The 18,261-nt window shown below is 35.0% G+C and overlaps 1 protein-coding gene across 4 annotated transcripts in view; it reads left to right on the forward strand.

Moving 5' to 3' along the window:
- ADGB (androglobin) overlaps positions 1–18,261 on the forward strand; it is a 164,736-nt gene that overhangs the window by 41,750 nt on the left and 104,725 nt on the right. For 3 of the 4 annotated variants that reach the window (XM_045499942.1, XM_045499943.1, XM_045499944.1), the window contains exons 6-7: positions 10,060–10,199; positions 12,744–12,830. In XM_045499942.1, coding sequence (XP_045355898.1) covers positions 10,060–10,199; positions 12,744–12,830 — 227 coding nt within the window. Of the gene's footprint in view, positions 1–7,154; positions 7,274–10,059; positions 10,200–12,743; positions 12,831–18,261 lie in introns of those variants that run through there. The other variant, XM_045499945.1, reaches the window with a different exon arrangement.

The following is an 18,261-nucleotide window of genomic DNA, read 5'->3' on the forward strand; positions in this document are numbered from 1 at the left end:
GTGAATTTGCAACATTTATTAACACTACATTCCGTTTTACAGTAAAACTGTGACTTATTTCTTTTTAACTGTACTGATTCCTCATAGGTGCAAACCCACCTGTATTCAGAATTAAAACAAAAAACAAAAAAATGTAGTCCAACTTGGAAGTTTCAGTCTGATCCAATCATTTGAGCAGGCTAGACAAGGTAGCCCTTGAGGGAAGAGGGGTGTGGTGTCCAGTCGCTTCTTCTGGTTCCTCAGTGGTCTCATCTGACGAATGGCTTGCAGGGCTGTTGCCAAACTGTTGAGCCCTGAGACACAACTTTTTCCATATGAATTATTTTTGTAGGCAATTTGTTGGCACTCGTCGCGGACGTGCAAGGCCATGTTCTCCCTCTGAGGCTGAGAGAAAACTTTACTGGCTCTCAGCCTTTCTAGATCCATTCACCTGTCCCCATGGACCCTTCAGGGTCCCTTGCACACAGAGGCAAAGAGACCACATCCCTCAAGATAATAGACACCAAATATGTCATAGAATGAATACGGGTAAAGAGAAAATGTGGTAATTGTGTAGCAGAAACTAGCAAAAGTCCTGACGAATGGTAGCTTCGCAACACTATTGCTATTCTTCTTTCTTTCATGTATTCCTTCCTTCTCCCTTTCCCACCCCTACCACCTTCCACCAGGAGAGCCAGAGGAACAGATCCTTCCTCTTTCCGCCTCTCGCTAGAGCCAGGGGGAAAGCATGTGATCAGCTTACCTGGTGCTCACTTGCCCAACAACCTCCCTTACGTGAGGATGTGAGGGTGGAGAGGATATACATAGATGGTGGCAATGCTGTGTCCCATGCTCCTGCAGCGCGGCCAGGCTGTGCATCTTTTGCCCAAACTTGCTTCGTTCCTGCCAAGGTCTGATGTGCAGTCCTCTAGTGTCCCATCAAATCTGTGCATCTCTTACATACTTCTTGAATTGCCCGTATTTTGCCTATTTATAAAACAGGTTATTCAAAGTTTTGTCACAGAGCTCTAAGTATTCTTTTATTTGTGCAGATAATCACAAATGTGGGGGTAGAGGAAGTGCTTTGAAATTTGTCTTTTAACTTTGTATCTTCTACCCAATGGAGGCTTGTAATTTTTATGTAGTTGATTATGTCATTATTTTCATTAACTGACTCTAGGATGTTTATGTTATTTAATGTAAGATATCATTATCTCAAGAACATTAAAAAAAAAAAAACCCTTATATTATCTAGCATTTTGGGCTTTTTTTTTTTTTTTTTTTTTTAATTTGGGTCTTTGATTTGTTTATCTACAGTGAGAAATGAAGACCTGGTTTCCTTTTTGTCCTAAAATTTCAGTGAATTGCCCCAGGATTACATTTTGAATGTTGTACTTTTTATCCACTAATTTTATTTTGTTTATTTAAAAAAAATTGTTAATGTTTATTTATTTTTGAGAGAGACAGAGACAGAATGCGAGCAGGGAAGAGGCAGAGAGAGAGGGAGACACAGAACCTGAAGCAGGCTCTAGGCTCTGAGCTATCAGCACAGAGCCCGATGCAGGGCTCGAACCCATGAACTGTGAGATCATGAACTGAGCCGAAGTCGGATGCTCAACCAACTGAGCCTCCCAGGTGCCTCTTATCCATCCATGTTGTCACAAATGGCAAGATCGCATTCATTTTTATGGCCAAAAAATATTCCATCACACACACACACACACACACACACACACACACACACACACACACTATATCTTTATCTCTTCATATATCCATGGTCAGTTGGGCTGCTTCTATATCTTGGCTATTGTAAATAATGCTGCAGTAAGCATTGGGGTGCACGTAATTTTGAAAACCACTTTGATCATACACTGCATTCCAGTGTGGACTTGTGTTTGTTTTTGGACTCCATTTTCTCCTGCTATTTTTCTTGTCCTTTTTAAATACCGTATCACTTTAATTGTTATGGATTTACAGTATGATTTCATTTTTTAGAATAAGATCCACCTAATATTCTTCTGCTTCGATATTTTCTTGGCATGCATGCTTTTTAAATAAACACTTTAATTGGTATTTATCTTTGAACACATATTTATAATTATGTATCCTTTATTCTATATATAAAAGGGTTTAGTCCTCATCATCCTGCTACAGCTTGTCTTCTCTTGATTATTGTATTTTGATTCATCTTTCATTCAGTTGAAATGTGCATTCCAAATTTATATTCACTTAGAATATATATGTTATATATTTTGGGTAACTTTAAATATTGTGGTTTATTTTCCTTTATATATGATTGCGATATGAATGATAATTTGCTTACATATGGAATACTTGGATAATACTTTTTTTATTTGTTTGTTTTAGAACACAATAGCCAATGCCTGAGTATCTTCTAGTTTCAGTGTTAAAGACACTTGTTCTGAAGCTTTCACTCTCCACTGTATCTGAAACCCTCGCACTTTATCTCACCTGCTTTTGCTTCATTTTTCCCCATAGCACTGCGTATGGAACATCCAATGCCCTATCCTCATAGTAAATTCATTATTATGTGTAACAAATATATAAGAAGCTGTTACCGTCTAGATGCTTTCTATTCAGGGATTTTGCTTAAATATATATATTTTATATTCATATATTGATCCAACCTAGTTTTTCAAATTATGAAGGTATAAATGACACACAGTGTTTACATTAGTTTCAGGTTTATAACATAGTGATTTGATAAGTTTGCACATTATGCTGTGCTCACCACAAGTGTATCTACTGTCTGTCACCATCTAACACCATGACGATACCTTTGACGATATTCCCTGTGCTGTACCTTTTATCCCCATGACTTATTCATTCATAACTAGAAAACTGTATCTCCCACTCCCCTTCACTCATTTTGCCCATTTTTTCCCCCTCCTCCCCTCCAGCAACCACCAGTTCTCTGTATTTATGGGTGTGTTTTTTTTCTTTTTCTTTTTTTGTTTATTTATTTGTTTTGTTTTTTAGATTCCACATATAAGTGAGATCATATGGTATTTGTCTTTCTCTGACTGACTTATTTCACTTAGCACAATACCCTCTAGGTCCATCCATGTTGTCACAAATGGCAAGATCTCGTTCATCTTTATGGCCAAAAAATATTCCATCACACACACACACACACACACACACCCACACACACGCACACTATATCTTTATCTCTTCATATATCCATGGTCAGTTGGGCTGCTTCTATATCTTGGCTATTGTAAATAATGCTGCAGTAAACATTGGGGTGCACGTATCTTCTCAAATTAGTATTTTTGCTTTCTTTGGGTAAATACCCAGTAGTAGAATTATTGGATCCTGTGGTATTTGTGTTTTTAATTTTTTTGTGGAACTTTCATACTATTTTCCACACTGGCAGCACCAATTTATATTCCCACCAACAGTGCATAAGGGTTCTCATCCTCACCAACATTTATTATTTCTTGTCTTTTTATTCTAGCCACTGTGACAGGTGTAAAGTGATATCTCCTTGTGACTTTGGTTTGCATTTCCCTAATGATTAGTGATGTTGAGCTTATTTTCATGTGTCTGTTGGCCATTTGTATATCTTCTTTGGAGAAATGTCTGTTTAGATCCTCTGTTCATTTTTTAATTGGATTATTTGTGGGTTTTGTGGGTTTTAAGTTGTATAAATTCTTTATATATTTTAGATATGATATATTTTGTATACCTTATTAGGTATATAATTTATGAGTATTTTCTCCCATTCATTATGTTACCTTTTTTTACGGCTTCCTCAGCTGTTTCAAACTTTTTTGGGGGGATGTAGTCTCAAAAGTTTATTTTTTCTTTTGTTTCTCTTGTTTTAGGAGACCTATCTAGAAAATGTTTCTATGGCTGATGGCAAATAAATTACTGCCTATGGTTTCTTCTGGGAGTTTTATAAATTCAGGTCTCACATTTAGGTCTTTAATCCATTTTGGGTTTATTTTTGTGTATGGTAAGAAAGTGGCCCAGTGTCAGTTTTTGGCATGTAGGTGTCCATTTTTCCCAGCACCATTTATTGAAAACACTGTCCTTTCCCCATTGTATATTTTTACCTCTTTCATAGATTAACTGACCATATAATTATGGATTTATTTTTGTGCTTTCTATTCTGTCCCATTGATCTATGTGTTTATTTTTGTGCCAGTGCCATACTGTTTTGACTACCACAGCTTTGTAGTATATCTGAAATCTGGGACTGTGATGCCTCCAGTTTTGTTCTTTCTCAAGATTTCTTTGGCTATTTGGGGTCTTTTGTGGTTCCATACAAATTTAAGTATTTTTTATTCTAGTTCTGTGAAAAGTATTGTTGGTATTTCCATAGGGATTGCATTGAATCTGTAGACTGTTTTGGATAGCATGGACATTTTAACAAAATTAATTCTTTTAGTCTATGAGCATGGGATAGTTTTCCATTTGTTTGTGTTGTCTTCAATTTCTTTTAAATGTTTTATAGTTTTCAGAGTACAGACCTTTCACCTCCCTGATTAAGTTTATTCTTAGGTATTTTATTCTTTTTGGTGCAATTGTAAATGGGATTATTTTCTTAATTTTTCTCTCTGCTACTTCATTTTTATTATATAGAAACACAACTGATTTCTGCATATTAATTTTGTATCTTGCAAGCTTACTGAATTTACTTATTACCTCTAATAGTTTTGTGGTGGAGTATTTAGGATTTTCTGTGTACAGTATCATGTGATCTGCAAATGCAGCCTATAGTTCTGTTTGTTAGGCAAATACACAAGCCAGGTTTAATACTCTCCTGCTGGTTTTCTCTACTTTGGTCCATTCTTTGAAATGGGAATTGCAGTCCTTGAAAGAACATAGAATACTGATAATAGTGATAATAAATAAATAGATGCAATTTTTAAATGACAAAAACAAGGACTTTGTTTTCTCAGAGACTGTATTCATGGGATTGAAAGATGGCTACCTGGTATTCTGGTTGAATAGAAACTTGTATCTTATAAATATATGAAACCCACTATTTATAATTTACAGCAACAATGGGATCATATGATACTTCTTGTTCTATAATGTATTTTTTCCCTAACTACGGGCATTATTTATGCTAATATATCAATCTACCTTGTACTCCATTGTTTGAATGTAATGATAATTATACATTTTTTGTTAATTTCTTATTGATATTTAGATTATGACCAGTGTTTTACCAATAGAATTCTGTAAAATAGCATTTATGTGTATATATTTTTGCCCATTTATGATTATTTTTCTGGGATTTCTACATGTGGAATTATTCAAATGTATGAAAATTCTTAATTTTCATAAATATATCCACTTTGCTCTTACACTTTATTTTTTTCTTTTTCTTTTTTTTTTCTTACACCTTAATTTGTGTGCAATTTATATTTGATATAATTGGGATTTAAGTCTGTCATTATATTATTTGCTTACTCTGTTACTTCTGTTATTTATTTATTTTTTTGTGTCTATTTCCCTATTCCTGTGTGTTTTCTTGAACATTCTTTGGGATTCCATGTTGAATTATCTCTAGTGTTTATGAGTGTATCTCTAAGCATTACTTTTTTTTCTAGTGGTTGCTCTAGGGATTAAAATATACATACTTAGCTTATCACAGTCTAGTAATGTCAGCATTTTACCACTTAAATTAGAATATAGACCCTTTACCACCATTTGGGTCCCTTTACACCTTTATAACATAATTGATTAGATGTTTTTATACATATTCAGAACCTTTATAAAATAAATGTTGCTTTCAAATGTCAAATATAATTTTAAAAGCTTGAGAAGCAAAGAATACTTTATTGTATTTAGCCGTATATTTGTACTTTTCTTCACGCTTTCTTCACTCCTGATGTCCTAAGATTTCTGTCATTTCCTTTTTTTTTTTTTTTTCTTGTTTTCACTACCCTTTTTATTTATGTTTTTTTCTTCTTTCTTTTTCACCATCCTTTCTTAGTCTTCTGGTGACAAATTATCTTAACTTTCTTTTATCTGAAAATGTTTTATTTCACCCTTATTCCTAAACGGTATTTTCACTTGATACAGTGTTGTGGGTTGGGCAGGCCTTTTTCCTCAGCATTGAAAACTAGTCTGATACTTCCTTCTGGCCTCTGTGGTTTCTGGAGAGCTATTTGGTGTTCTTTTTTCGCCAGGTAGCTGGTTTCTGGCTTTTTTCTGTGTCTCCAGTTTTCAGAAGTTTGAATGTAATGTGTCTGGGTGTAGATTTCTTGGAGCTTATCCTCTCTGGGATATGTTGAGCTCCTTGAACCTGTAGGGTCATGTCTTAAGAAATTTTGGAAAAGTTTTCAGTCATTACTCATTTAAATATTTTTTCAGCCCCACATTCTTTTTCTCATTTTGGGGCGACTCTGATGGCATGCATGTTATATCTTCTTTCACTGTCTCATAGGTCCTTGAGGTTCCTATCATTTGTAAAAATCTATTTTTCCTGGTTGTTCATAATTTCTATTGACTTAAATTCCAATTCACCAATTTCTTTCCCATTTGCGTTCTGCTATTGATCTTTTCCTATGAAGGGTTTTTTTTTTTTTTTTTAATTTCAAAATTTCTGTTGTTTTTCCTCATATTTTTTATTTCTTTGATAAGGTATTCTATTTTTTATTTGTTTCAAAGAATATTCATAGTTGCTTCCTGGAGCATTTTTATGGCATCTGCTTTAGATTTCTTAACTAAAAATTCTAAATTCCCTGTCATTTTGGCACTGTACTCTGTTGACTGTGTTTTCTCATTGAAATTTAGATTTTCCTGGTTTTTGCATGATGGGTAATTTTGGACAGTTTCCTGGACATCTTTAGTGTTATGTTGTATGACTGATTGCTAATTAAATTTTTTATTTTAGCAAGTCGTCAACCTGTTTAGATTCAGAGTGCACATCCTGGCTCACTTTTGTGGGCTGTGCTTCATATGTTAATTTGGTTTATAAAGCCTGTGCAATGCTACTCTGCTCTGTCACTCCTTTGTTGTCCCATGATAAGACTTGATCCCGCAGTATCCTTAGCACTAGCTGAGGAGGGGGAGGTGTACTGCTTCATCCCTGCATGGGTAGAGTGTGGAAATAAGACTTCCTCCAACAGGTTCTACTAATGCAGAAAGCACTTCCTCTTTATTGCAGGAGGTTGATAGAAGTCACAATTCTGCCCGCTGACTCCACTGGGAAGAGAAACTTCCCTGTTTACTTCAGGACAGTCACAGAAGTCAGACTTTCACCCTCAGGCCCTGTATGGGAAGGGCACCACCTGTTACTGGGCTGAAGGTGGGGGAGTGCTGTTAGGGTTCTATCCTAATCTACATAATTATGTTCATTCAGATATGTGCTGAAATCTCTGTCCTCTGATTGCTCCTTCCTTGATCTTTTGTAATTGTGATTGATGCTATTAATTAAAAAAAAACAAACAAAGTTTTTAATGTTTATTTATTTTTGAGAGAGAGACAGAGCATGAGCAGGGGAGGGGTAGAGAGAGAGGGAGACACAGAATCCGAAGCAGGCTCCAGGCTCCCAGCTGTCAGCACAGAGACCCACTCAGGGCTTGAAATCATGAACCACGAGATCATGACCTGAGTCAAAGTCATATGCTTAACCGACCCTGCCACCCAAGCCCCCCCGAAAATATTTTTTATTATCCCTTTAGCATGGTCTTAGGAGGCAGAGGATATAAATATATGTAGCCATTTAGTTATCTTGACCTAGAATTCAAGTGTGGAAAATGTTAAAATTTGAACATGACTATATTCTAAAGCAACTTAGTAATGTATATTTATACTAATAAAGGAAGCATCCTTCTTCATAAATGTGCTAAGTAATTAAACATTTTGATGGTCATTTTAAATTATGTGGTGCTAACACAGTAAACTCAGTAAAAACTGCCCCATGTACATCTTTTACATGCAGGTAAGAAAAAAAAGTGTAAAAATGTTTCAGTGTTGGGTACCTGGGTGGCTCAGTTGGTTGAGCACCCAACTCTTGATTTCGGATCAGGTCATGATCCAAGGGCAGTGGGTTTGAGCCCCTCATTGGGTTCCATGCTGAGCATGGAGCCTGCTTAAGATTCTCTCTCTCTCTCTCTCTCTCTCTCTCTCTCTCCCTCTACCTCTCCCCTGCTCTCTCTCTCGTGTTCTCTTTCTCTCTAAAATAAAATTTCAAAAATTTCAGTGTTCTAAGATAAAGTCTCAAATAAATAAAGTCAATGTTCTATGAAGAGGTCTCATATATATAATATTTATATGTAACATTTATATTTACATATATAATATTTAATTTCTTCATAAACTTTAAGGAAGCCATCAACCAAATTTTAATATGAAAGAATCAAAAAACTCCCAGGAAAATTGTTATAAGTCTAGTCAAAGTGTGTTTTTAAATGTAATACTGAACACTTATCCCTGTGTATTTTTCATAATAGCTTTTCTGAGATGCAATTCATGTACCATGCAGTTCGATCTATTTAGACTATACAGTTCAATGGTGTTTAGTAATGAAAGCATTCTCAATCAAAATATATTATTGATCAGCTGTAAGTAGATGATACTCATTGAACTGGTTTAGCTTAAGTGCTTATGTCTGCTTTAAAACATTTCTTTCGTGGGGACCCAGTTGGTTCATTCAAAATTGTTCTCATATTACTAGGTTTCATTGTGGTAAAATATATGTACCATAATATTTGGCATTTTGAATGTTATAAATGCACAATTCAGAGGCATTAATATTCTTACCATGCTGTACAACCATCACCACTATCTATTTCCACAACTTTTTCATCATCCCAACTGGAAACTCTGTACCCCTTAAATAATAATCTTTCATTCCCCTCCACCCCCAGCCCCTGGGAACTTCAAGTATGCCTTTTGTCTCTGTCAGTTTGCTTTTTTCCAAATATGTCATACAAATAGGATTACAAAATATTTGTCCTTTTGTCTCCGGCTTATTTCGTTGTGTATTCTTTTGGGTCATGTCATTTGAAATTAGGAGAGGGAGTGGCTATACACCTAAGTTTTAATCCTGTCTTGCCCTATATGACCCGTTAGAGAAGAAAGAAAGACATGAAATCACTAAATAAGGCAATATGAATTCAGAGTTACTCATCCCATACAAAGAAATCATGCCCCTATTGCCCCTATGTACTGAGAAAACTAGTGTTTTTTGGATCTGTAGTTCAGATGTCACCTTCTTGTGAAGACTGCACAAGCAATATTTGTCACACTTGCTTTTCTGGTCCTAGAGCACCATGAAAATATTATGTTTTATGTTATTTGCATATATGTCTCCTGTCACTAGACTCTAAGCAATTCACTGCTATAGGCCAGGTGTTAATGCAGAGTTGGGGTTCACAATGCCTGCATCACTGCTGAAAATACTTCTTGGGCAAAAGAATAAATTCATAGTAAAATTTTTTTTACTATGTAAATGTAATGTAAATTTACATTACTATGCAATGTAAAACCAAAGTTTAAAAAATATTTGCGTTCATAACCATTAAAGTTACCATTTGTCCCAAACTTTTAACTGTGAAGTAATATGCATACAGGTAAATATATAATCATTTTATTAAAGTATTAATTAACTTCATGTTAAAAATTAGATCTTTAATTAGGAGTAAAAAGGACTCTGGTAATTGGAAGTTTAAAGTCACTGAGTCTATCAGAGTGAACAATAATTACTTATACTTGGAGAATTTGTGTTATGATTATGTTAAGTTATTTAATTATGACCAAACTTATCCATGGTTGTATAATGTTTTGGTTCTGCTGTTTGAAACGCTGTGATTTACTGCATTATATAGGATGGACACCCAAGAATGTGTTTATAAGGTTTCATCAATAATGACTATTGATATAGATAAATAAAATAAAATAAATTAAATTAAATAAAACAGCTGAAATTCTCAGCCACAGTAGTATTGAAAACCAGCACACCAGTCTTTAGATGTAAGAAGGTAAGGTAAAATTATGAAAGAGTAAATAATAACATCAGTAGTATACAATAATATATGAGAAAAAATAATGTAAATCACTAACTGTACCTTCCTTTCTTCTCATTTTTAGGGTTGTTGGAGAAAGATAACTATTGATGACTTTCTGCCTTTTGATGAAGACAACAATCTATTGCTTCCAGCCACAACCTATGACTTTGAACTCTGGCCAATGCTTTTGTGTAAAGCTATCATTAAGCTGGCAAATGTTGAGTATGTAGAGGGAAGAACAATCACTCGCATAAAAACAAAAAGACAAACAACAAAAAACTATACATCTATATCACATAGCTTCATTAAAAAAAAAAATCTATTTAAAATAGCTTTCTTTCCAAACACTGTAAATGTTTTGATATAAAAATACCAAAACCACTAATTTGAAAAATTGGGTTACCCAGCAATAAGACAAAATTCTCCCAAGAGAAAATACTCAAAAATTGTTCTATATCCAGTGCTTTCTTACGATGAATAGAAGGTGATCATGAAAAATAGTGTTTCACCTCAGCAGGAGAAAAGGGTTGTTTTTGTAGGGGGAAGTACTGGTTCATCTAAATAGCGAATCATGTACACTGGAATCCAGTTAAAGTTTTAGGTTCTGTACATGCAGCAATAATTTATAATCTTGAAAACCTGAGCTCTTCTGAAGGATAACAATGTTTTTGATATCCTCCTCAAGATTTTGGTAACACTGCTCCCTTTTAATACATTTGTGATAAAAACTTCTTCCATTTGCTTCAATATTCTTGTGAAATCTGCGTATGTCTTCCATGCTTGCATGTCTTGTGCATCAACATGTATGAGATGTGTCTGCCACATTCATCCTCTTGGCTCCCACCTACAGAGACCTTAGGTGAATGCATCCCCGCCCTAGCCATGCAAAAAGAATCTTGGATGCTTGAGTTGCAAAGGCCTGGCAACTTTGTATCATTGCTCGGTGGGGGGGATTCTCACCTATACTGAGCCACCTTGAATTTGATACCCTTCTCCCTCCTGCAGGGTGTGACAGCATCTCATTGTCAGCAGGATGCCCTTGGGCTCCAAGAGACCACTGCAACCCTTTGCTCAGCCTCCTCCCCTTCTGTAAACAGAGCTCTGTCCACCAGAAGAGCACTCCATTTTGGTTTTTTTGTCTGGATTTTCCTTTGGCTCAGCTTCCTTTGTTCTTTCCCAGGGCTGCACAATAAAACCAGCCACTCCACTGCCATCCTAGACAGATCTCTTTTCTCTCACCAACCTTCGATCTTCTGTTCAGAATTTGTTTCACCAAGCTCACAACTCTTAATTTCAATGATTAAAAAAAAACAAAAAAAAAACTCAGCCCAGATCTTTTAAAGTAGCTGAGTAGAACTGAGTATTCACGTTGGTGACAACCACGTTTGTTTGTTTTGAAAGAAAATGATGTTCCTAATGTTCCTAATTCTCAGACCTAACTTGAAGTTCTGAGAACTGGAGCTGAATTAACGCCAGTGAAGTGCTAAATGGGTGACCTGGAAAATTGGAGTGGTATTTTGTCTTTCTTAAAGCTATAGTTCCATAGAATTTTAGAGCCTCCTAAGAAATAGAACTATTGCTATTTTAAAAAATAAATAAATCCAGCTTAGAAATAAAGGACCAGACTAAATGTAAAGACATTTCTTAGGCATTATAGTGGCTACCTGCATACTTGTGGTACAATTTATACTTGTCTCTGCATTTTTTTCTCAAATTTTATAGTATATAGCAATTATTTTAATATGAGTTTTAGCTTTCTACATTAAAAAATTAACGTGTAGTAAGTATTTCACTATCACTGTGTGCTACGCAAAGGAAAGGACCCTCTTCACATGAGGAATGCAGTCACTTCCTAAATATGATTATTCATAGTTTAGACTGTGAACTTTCCCAGGAGAATTCTGGTATCTGTGACATGTGTGGACACATCAAAATTCATAACGTCTGAGCAACAAATCAATAAAAGTTTATAGATGTTAGAGCATGCGACTAAGATAGATTTCTTTCTGAAGAAAAGAACACGTCTGGTCAATATCATTAATCCCCTCTGTTGGCATGTGGTAAACTGCCAGTGTGACTCCTGGCCAGAACAGGGCTGTGGCATTTCTGCGTCTCAGTGCAAATAGACCAATCACTTTGGGGGAAAAAAAGGACTAAAATGAGCAGAGTGGTATTGGGTCATCACACTCTCCTCTGACTTCATGCTACGGTGGCAGATCTACCCATTTGTATCGGATAGAAGAGTTATTTGTCATCTCTCTGAGATTATCTAAGGACTAAATTAGGGCTATCTGAGGTAGCCTTGACCTGCTATGTATGAGACTGATTTAGTACCCAGCCTCATGGGCATCCTGGAATAGGAGCTAACATCAGAAATATAAAAAGACATGGTTCTATTTTGTAAAGAATATGATAGTATATTGAATATATACAATGTATATCATCTAAATTTATATATTTTATAATATATATTTGAATATGCTTTGTGTATATGACATGAATGTTAACTTACATCTTTTTAAAATAAGGCGTATAGCGTGTTTTTAAAATAAACATGAACTTTTAGATTGGATTCCTTTAAGCGCTTTAACAAAACGAATCATTTGGCCGTTGGAATAGTATTTTCTTCTACTCTAACATATAAGCCGTATGACCCCTACATTTCTTATTATATCACTGCTTATTAAAGATTCTCGGTGCTTATATATCTCTTTGTGTATGTTTTCAAATGTTATTAACTATGCTATTGTGCATTTGCTTTTTTAGCATCCATGTAGCCGAGAGGAGAGAATTAGGGGAGTTCACGGTGATTCATGCGCTTACCGGATGGTTACCAGAAGTGATTCCTCTCCAGTAGGTTTTACCATTAAGTTCTTCATATGTATTTTTCTTTCTGTGCCAGTAATGTTTCTTTAACTAAAGTATTATTAAGCTTTCAGAAACTATAAAGAAAATATCATATTTTACAAAATTTTTGTGAAAATAATATTTTAGTGTATTAATATTTTATAGTATTATATAAACTTCCTTGAGAATTTCAGGATAAATTCTGTTTTTAAAAGAATACTGTGAATTTAATATATAAATATATGAATTACAAATATTAAAACCATGTTCTTTATCATGTTTACAGGTGTCCCTTTATACTTATACAACTACTAACCTTACTTAATACAGAAACATATGGGGGCCCTAGGTGGCTCAATAGGTTAAGCATCCACCTCTTGATTTCAGCTGAGGTCATGATCGCACGGTTTGTAAGATCAAGTCCCTTATTAGGCTTTGCGCTGACATCGCAGAGCCTGCTTGGGATTCTCTCGATCCCTCTCTCTCTCAATTATACTATAAAATTTCAATTTTATGTATACATATAATTTTAAATGAAAAGAATAGCCCTCTCTAGCCCATAAAGGCAACTTGTAATTAGCCACACATATTAGGAAATAATTAATAGTAATAAAATACCTGTTAGGCATTAGGAACGCTAATATATTATTTCTAATTAAAAATCACAATCCTGAAAATATTATCTCATATAATCATTCATATGACCTCATTAGCTGGATATATGTTATTACAAATGAAGAAACTGAAGCCCAGAGTGGTCGTATACCCCAAAGCTGTGTACATTGTACCTGGAGGAGAAAAAAATACGAATCTAAGTCTTGTTGGGTCCAAAGCCCATAGTCTTTCTTTCTTGTGATTCTAAATATTTGTCTATGTCCAAACATAGACCAAGAGAGGCCATTTAATGTAATGCTTACTTAAAATTTCACAAGTACTTTTATTTCATACATAAAGGTTATAGACACACAATTTGGTTATATTACCATTAATAGTAGAAATTAATCAAGTCAGGGGCACCTGAGTGGCTCAGTCAGTTAAGTGCCTGACTTTGGCTCAGGTCATGATCTTGTGGTTCATGAGTTTTTGCCCCACATCAGGCTCTGTGCTGACAGCTCAGAACCTGGAGCCTGCTTAGGATTCTGTGTCTCCCTCTCTCTCTGCCCCTCCCCTGCTCACACTCTGTCTCTCTCTGTCTCCAAAAATAAATAAATGTTAAAAAGAAAAAAAAAAGAAATTAATCAGGTCAAAGTGCATAGAAAAACATTACATTGATACATCTGAACATATCATCAATTCAGATGTTGTATTTTATAAGGAGATCAAATCCATAGTTCAGTAATCAGTTTGGATCATCTCTGATCTTTGACTGATATTGGGAAGCTACTGTTCTCAAAGGGTCCAGGTTAGAGGAGATTGAATTTGGTCCCTAGTAACTTGGATCTTACCATCTAAAGCATCATTTCAGCAGGATAAATTAGCCATTGCTTGGTTCAAATAAAAATATCTGCAGGGAAAAAATGGAAGTATAGATCCCTTCCTCAAAGGACTACTTTCCTGAAAGGGGAGATAATCTTATATTATTTTTTTAATCTTAAGGAAAGATCTAGACAACACTCTTTTGGGTCGTCTCATGGAAAATCCTTTTTTTGATACCTAATAAAACAGAGTATTTCTTGACATTATATGGACAATATTAATGGAGAGAGGTAGAGACAGAATGAGGTGTAAAAGTATGGGCTTTTCTAAATTTTTATCTTCAGTGTTGATAGAATGTTTATAATTTTGCTTAATTTTTCCTGCATGGAAGTGAATAAAGATAGCAGGGACATGAAATCATCAGAAGTCCATTGGAGAACAGAACAGAAATAGGAGATTAAAATCATTCACAACTAGAAAATTAGTCAAAAGAATCGTGAATTGTCTCTTGCCAGAATCATACACTGAAATCATATATGAAAATTGAAAAGTATTCATCTATTTTCAGAATTATAAGGAGACCACTTTAAAATTAATAAAAATGTTGAGCAATTTTAGATGTCCAATTTGCATGAATTTATGGGTGCTCATTTCTATGAAAATGAGGCAGAAAAGCTTGAGCTCAGGAATCAGAACTATATAGCTAGGTTTATGTTCCTACACTTTCAATTTCAAGCTGTGTGAATTTTGCAAGTAATATATCTTTCTTTATACATAAAATGAGAGTAAAATGACCTATCCAATATGGTTGTTCTTAAGATAAGTGAGTAGGTGATAGAAAAAATACTAATGTATGGAAGAGACATAATTACTATAAGTTTCTTTCCCTGTCTAGTGACTGTCACTAGATTATTTAATATTATCTAGAAAGATATATGGTGGTTGGTACTCAATCTTTGCAAATGGGGAAAAGTCTAAAGAAGAGTGAGACTGACCCAAACATCCAAATTTATCAATTTTCTCCTAAATACAACTGAAAAGTAAAAGATATACACTATCTTTGATGTATGTATGTCACAATTTGAAGAGTATTTTCCTATGAACATTATGCTGCATTATTCATATAATTTTAAATTACAATTATGCTATAAAATTTCAATTTTATGTATACATATATAATTTTAAATGAAAAGAATTTCATGAAATAGTATAAAAAAGAGTGTCAAGAAACGTTTAAGTTGAAATATGGAAGCAATGGCCATCAGCTGAGGATGCTGGTAGGGGTCAGATAGGGCCTCGTGGAGTGTTCTGAGTTGGTCTGAGCCTTTACCGTTGGCTGGATTTGATTGAAGGAGAGGAAGGAGAGGGGCATTGAAGGCGGGAGAATGATACTGTCAGAGCCACATGGTATGTTCAGGAGTAGAATATTTCTGTTGCCAGGAAGGATTTGAGTGTGAAGAGAAAGACTCTGAGGGCCTTGCAGTCACATTCATGGTTTTCCATGGTTGTACATGGTCAAGGAGAACTAGTCTTGACTACTGGAACCTTTTCCCGTGTGAAAATCAGCTAGGAGGAAAGTGTTTTGTGGCATTTCCAACAGACACCTTCCCTTCCACTCTCCTGAGGGAGTACCAAAAGGAGGCACTGGTCTACGTGCAATTATTGACCTTGCCTCTTATGTTTTCCTTCCACTCATGCAGTTTTACCATCTGGAAAGAAAAAAGAAACCTTTTTAACTCTCCATATAATAATAGGAACATAATCAATGACATGTCTGAGAGGAGGTAAGGAGACAATTTCAAATGAGGAGAATATTTGTTTCTTGGCACATTTCTCTGATGTCGGTGTAGTTCATCTGGAATAGAGCACTTTGCCACCTCGCTTCTTTAAGCTGAAATCTGATTGACATATAATTTCCTGTTAGTTTCAGGCATACATTATGGTGATTCAACATTTTTACACATTACTAAGTGGTCCCCATGATGTCTAGTTACCACCTGTTATGATATAGTTGTGACAATATCATTGACTATATCCTCTATGCTGTACAGTGTATCACCATGACTTATTTTTATAACTGGGAATTTCTACTTAATTCCTTCACCTACTTCATCCAACCCCTAATGCTTCCACCTCTGATAGCCAACAGTTTATTTCCTGTATCTACATGTCTGTTTCTGTTTTCTTTTGTTTGTTTTGTGTTTTAGATTCTACATGTACATACATACAGTTTTTGTCTTTCTCTGACTTATTACCTTTAACATAACACCCTCTAGATCCATCATGTTGTGCACAAATGGAAGGATTTTTATCTTTTCTTATGGCTAAGTAATATTCCGTTGTATATATATGCCACACCTTTCTTATCCATATCTTGGATCTTGTACATAATGCGCAATAAACATAGGGGTGCACATATCTCTTCATATTGGTGTTTTCCTTTTATTCAGATAACCCAGAATTGGAATTTCTGGATTGTATGATAGTTCTTTTTTTAAATATTTTGAAGAAATTCCATACTGTTTTCCATAGTGACTGCACCAGCTTACAATCTCACCAAGAGTGCATAAAGTTTCCTTTTTTTCCACATCCTCACCACAACTGTACTTTTATTTTATTTTTTGTATAACAGTCATTCTAACAGTTACGAAGTAAAATCTCATTGTGGTTTTTGTTTACATTTAAGTGATGATTAGTGATGCTGAATATCTTTTAATGTACCTATGTCTTTTTTTGGGGGGGGCGGGGAATTGTCCGGTCAGATCCTCTATCCATTTATTAATTGAACAGTTTGGGTTTTGATGGTTTGTTTGTTGCTTTTGAGGTATATGAGTACTTCATATATTTTTAACTCCCTATGAGATATAAGATTTGAAAATATTTTCTTGGGTGGCTCGGTGACTCAGTTGGTTACGCGTTTGACCTCGGTTCAGATCATAATCTCACAGCTTGTGAGTTTGAGCCCCGTTTCAGGCTCTGTGCTGACAGCTTAGAGCCTGGAGCCTGCTTTGGATTCTGTGTCTCCCTCTTTCTCTGTCCCTCCCCTGCTCATGTTCTCTCTCTCTTTCTCAAAAATAAATACATATTAAAAAAAAACTAAGAATATTTTCTTCCATTCAATAGATTGCCTTTTCATTCTGTTGGTCATTTCGTTTGCTGTGCAGAAGCTTTCCAGTTTGATACAATCCCACTTATTTGTTTTTACATTTGTTGCCCTTGTCTTTGGAGTCAAATCCAAACAAAAACAAAAACGACAATGTCAAGACCAATGTCAAGATGCCTATGTTTTCTCTAGGAGTTTTGTGGTTTTAGGTCTTACATTCAAGTCTTTAATCCATTATGAGTTGATTTTTGTGTATGGTGTAAGATAGTGATCCAGTTTCATTCTCTTGCATGTGGCTATCCAATTCTTCCAACACCATTTCTTGAAGAGACTATCTTTTTCACATGGTGTATTCTTGTCTCTGTTGTCATAAGTTAATTGACTATACATGGGTGGGTTTATTTTTTCACTGTCTATTGTGTTCCATTGATCTAAGTGTCTGTATGTCAATAGCATATTGTTTGATCATTATAGACTTAGAACGTAGTTTGAAATCAGGAAGTGTGATGACTCCAGCTTTGTTCTGTCTCCAGTTGCTCTGGCTATTCAGAGTTTTTTGTGGTTCCACACAGTTTTTAAGATGATCCCTACTTATGTGAAAAATGTTAGAATTTGAAAGGGATTGCATCAAATGATTTTGGGTAGTGTGGACATTTCAGCAATCTTAATTCTTCCAATCCATGAGCACAGAATGTCTTCCCATTTATTTGAGCTTTCTTCAATTTCTTTTATTAATGTCCTATAGTTTTCAGTGTACAAGTCTTTCAGCTCATTGGGTAAATTTGTTCCTAGATGTTTCATTATTTTTGATGCAGTTATAAATGGGATTGTTTTATTTGTCTTTCTGATGGTTCTTTTAGTGTATAGAATGCAACATATTTTGTATATTGATTTTGTATCCTGCAACTTAACCTAAGT

Source organism: Leopardus geoffroyi, chromosome B2 (genome assembly GCF_018350155.1).
Source record: "Leopardus geoffroyi isolate Oge1 chromosome B2, O.geoffroyi_Oge1_pat1.0, whole genome shotgun sequence".
NCBI classification, from domain to species: Eukaryota; Metazoa; Chordata; class Mammalia; order Carnivora; family Felidae; genus Leopardus; species Leopardus geoffroyi.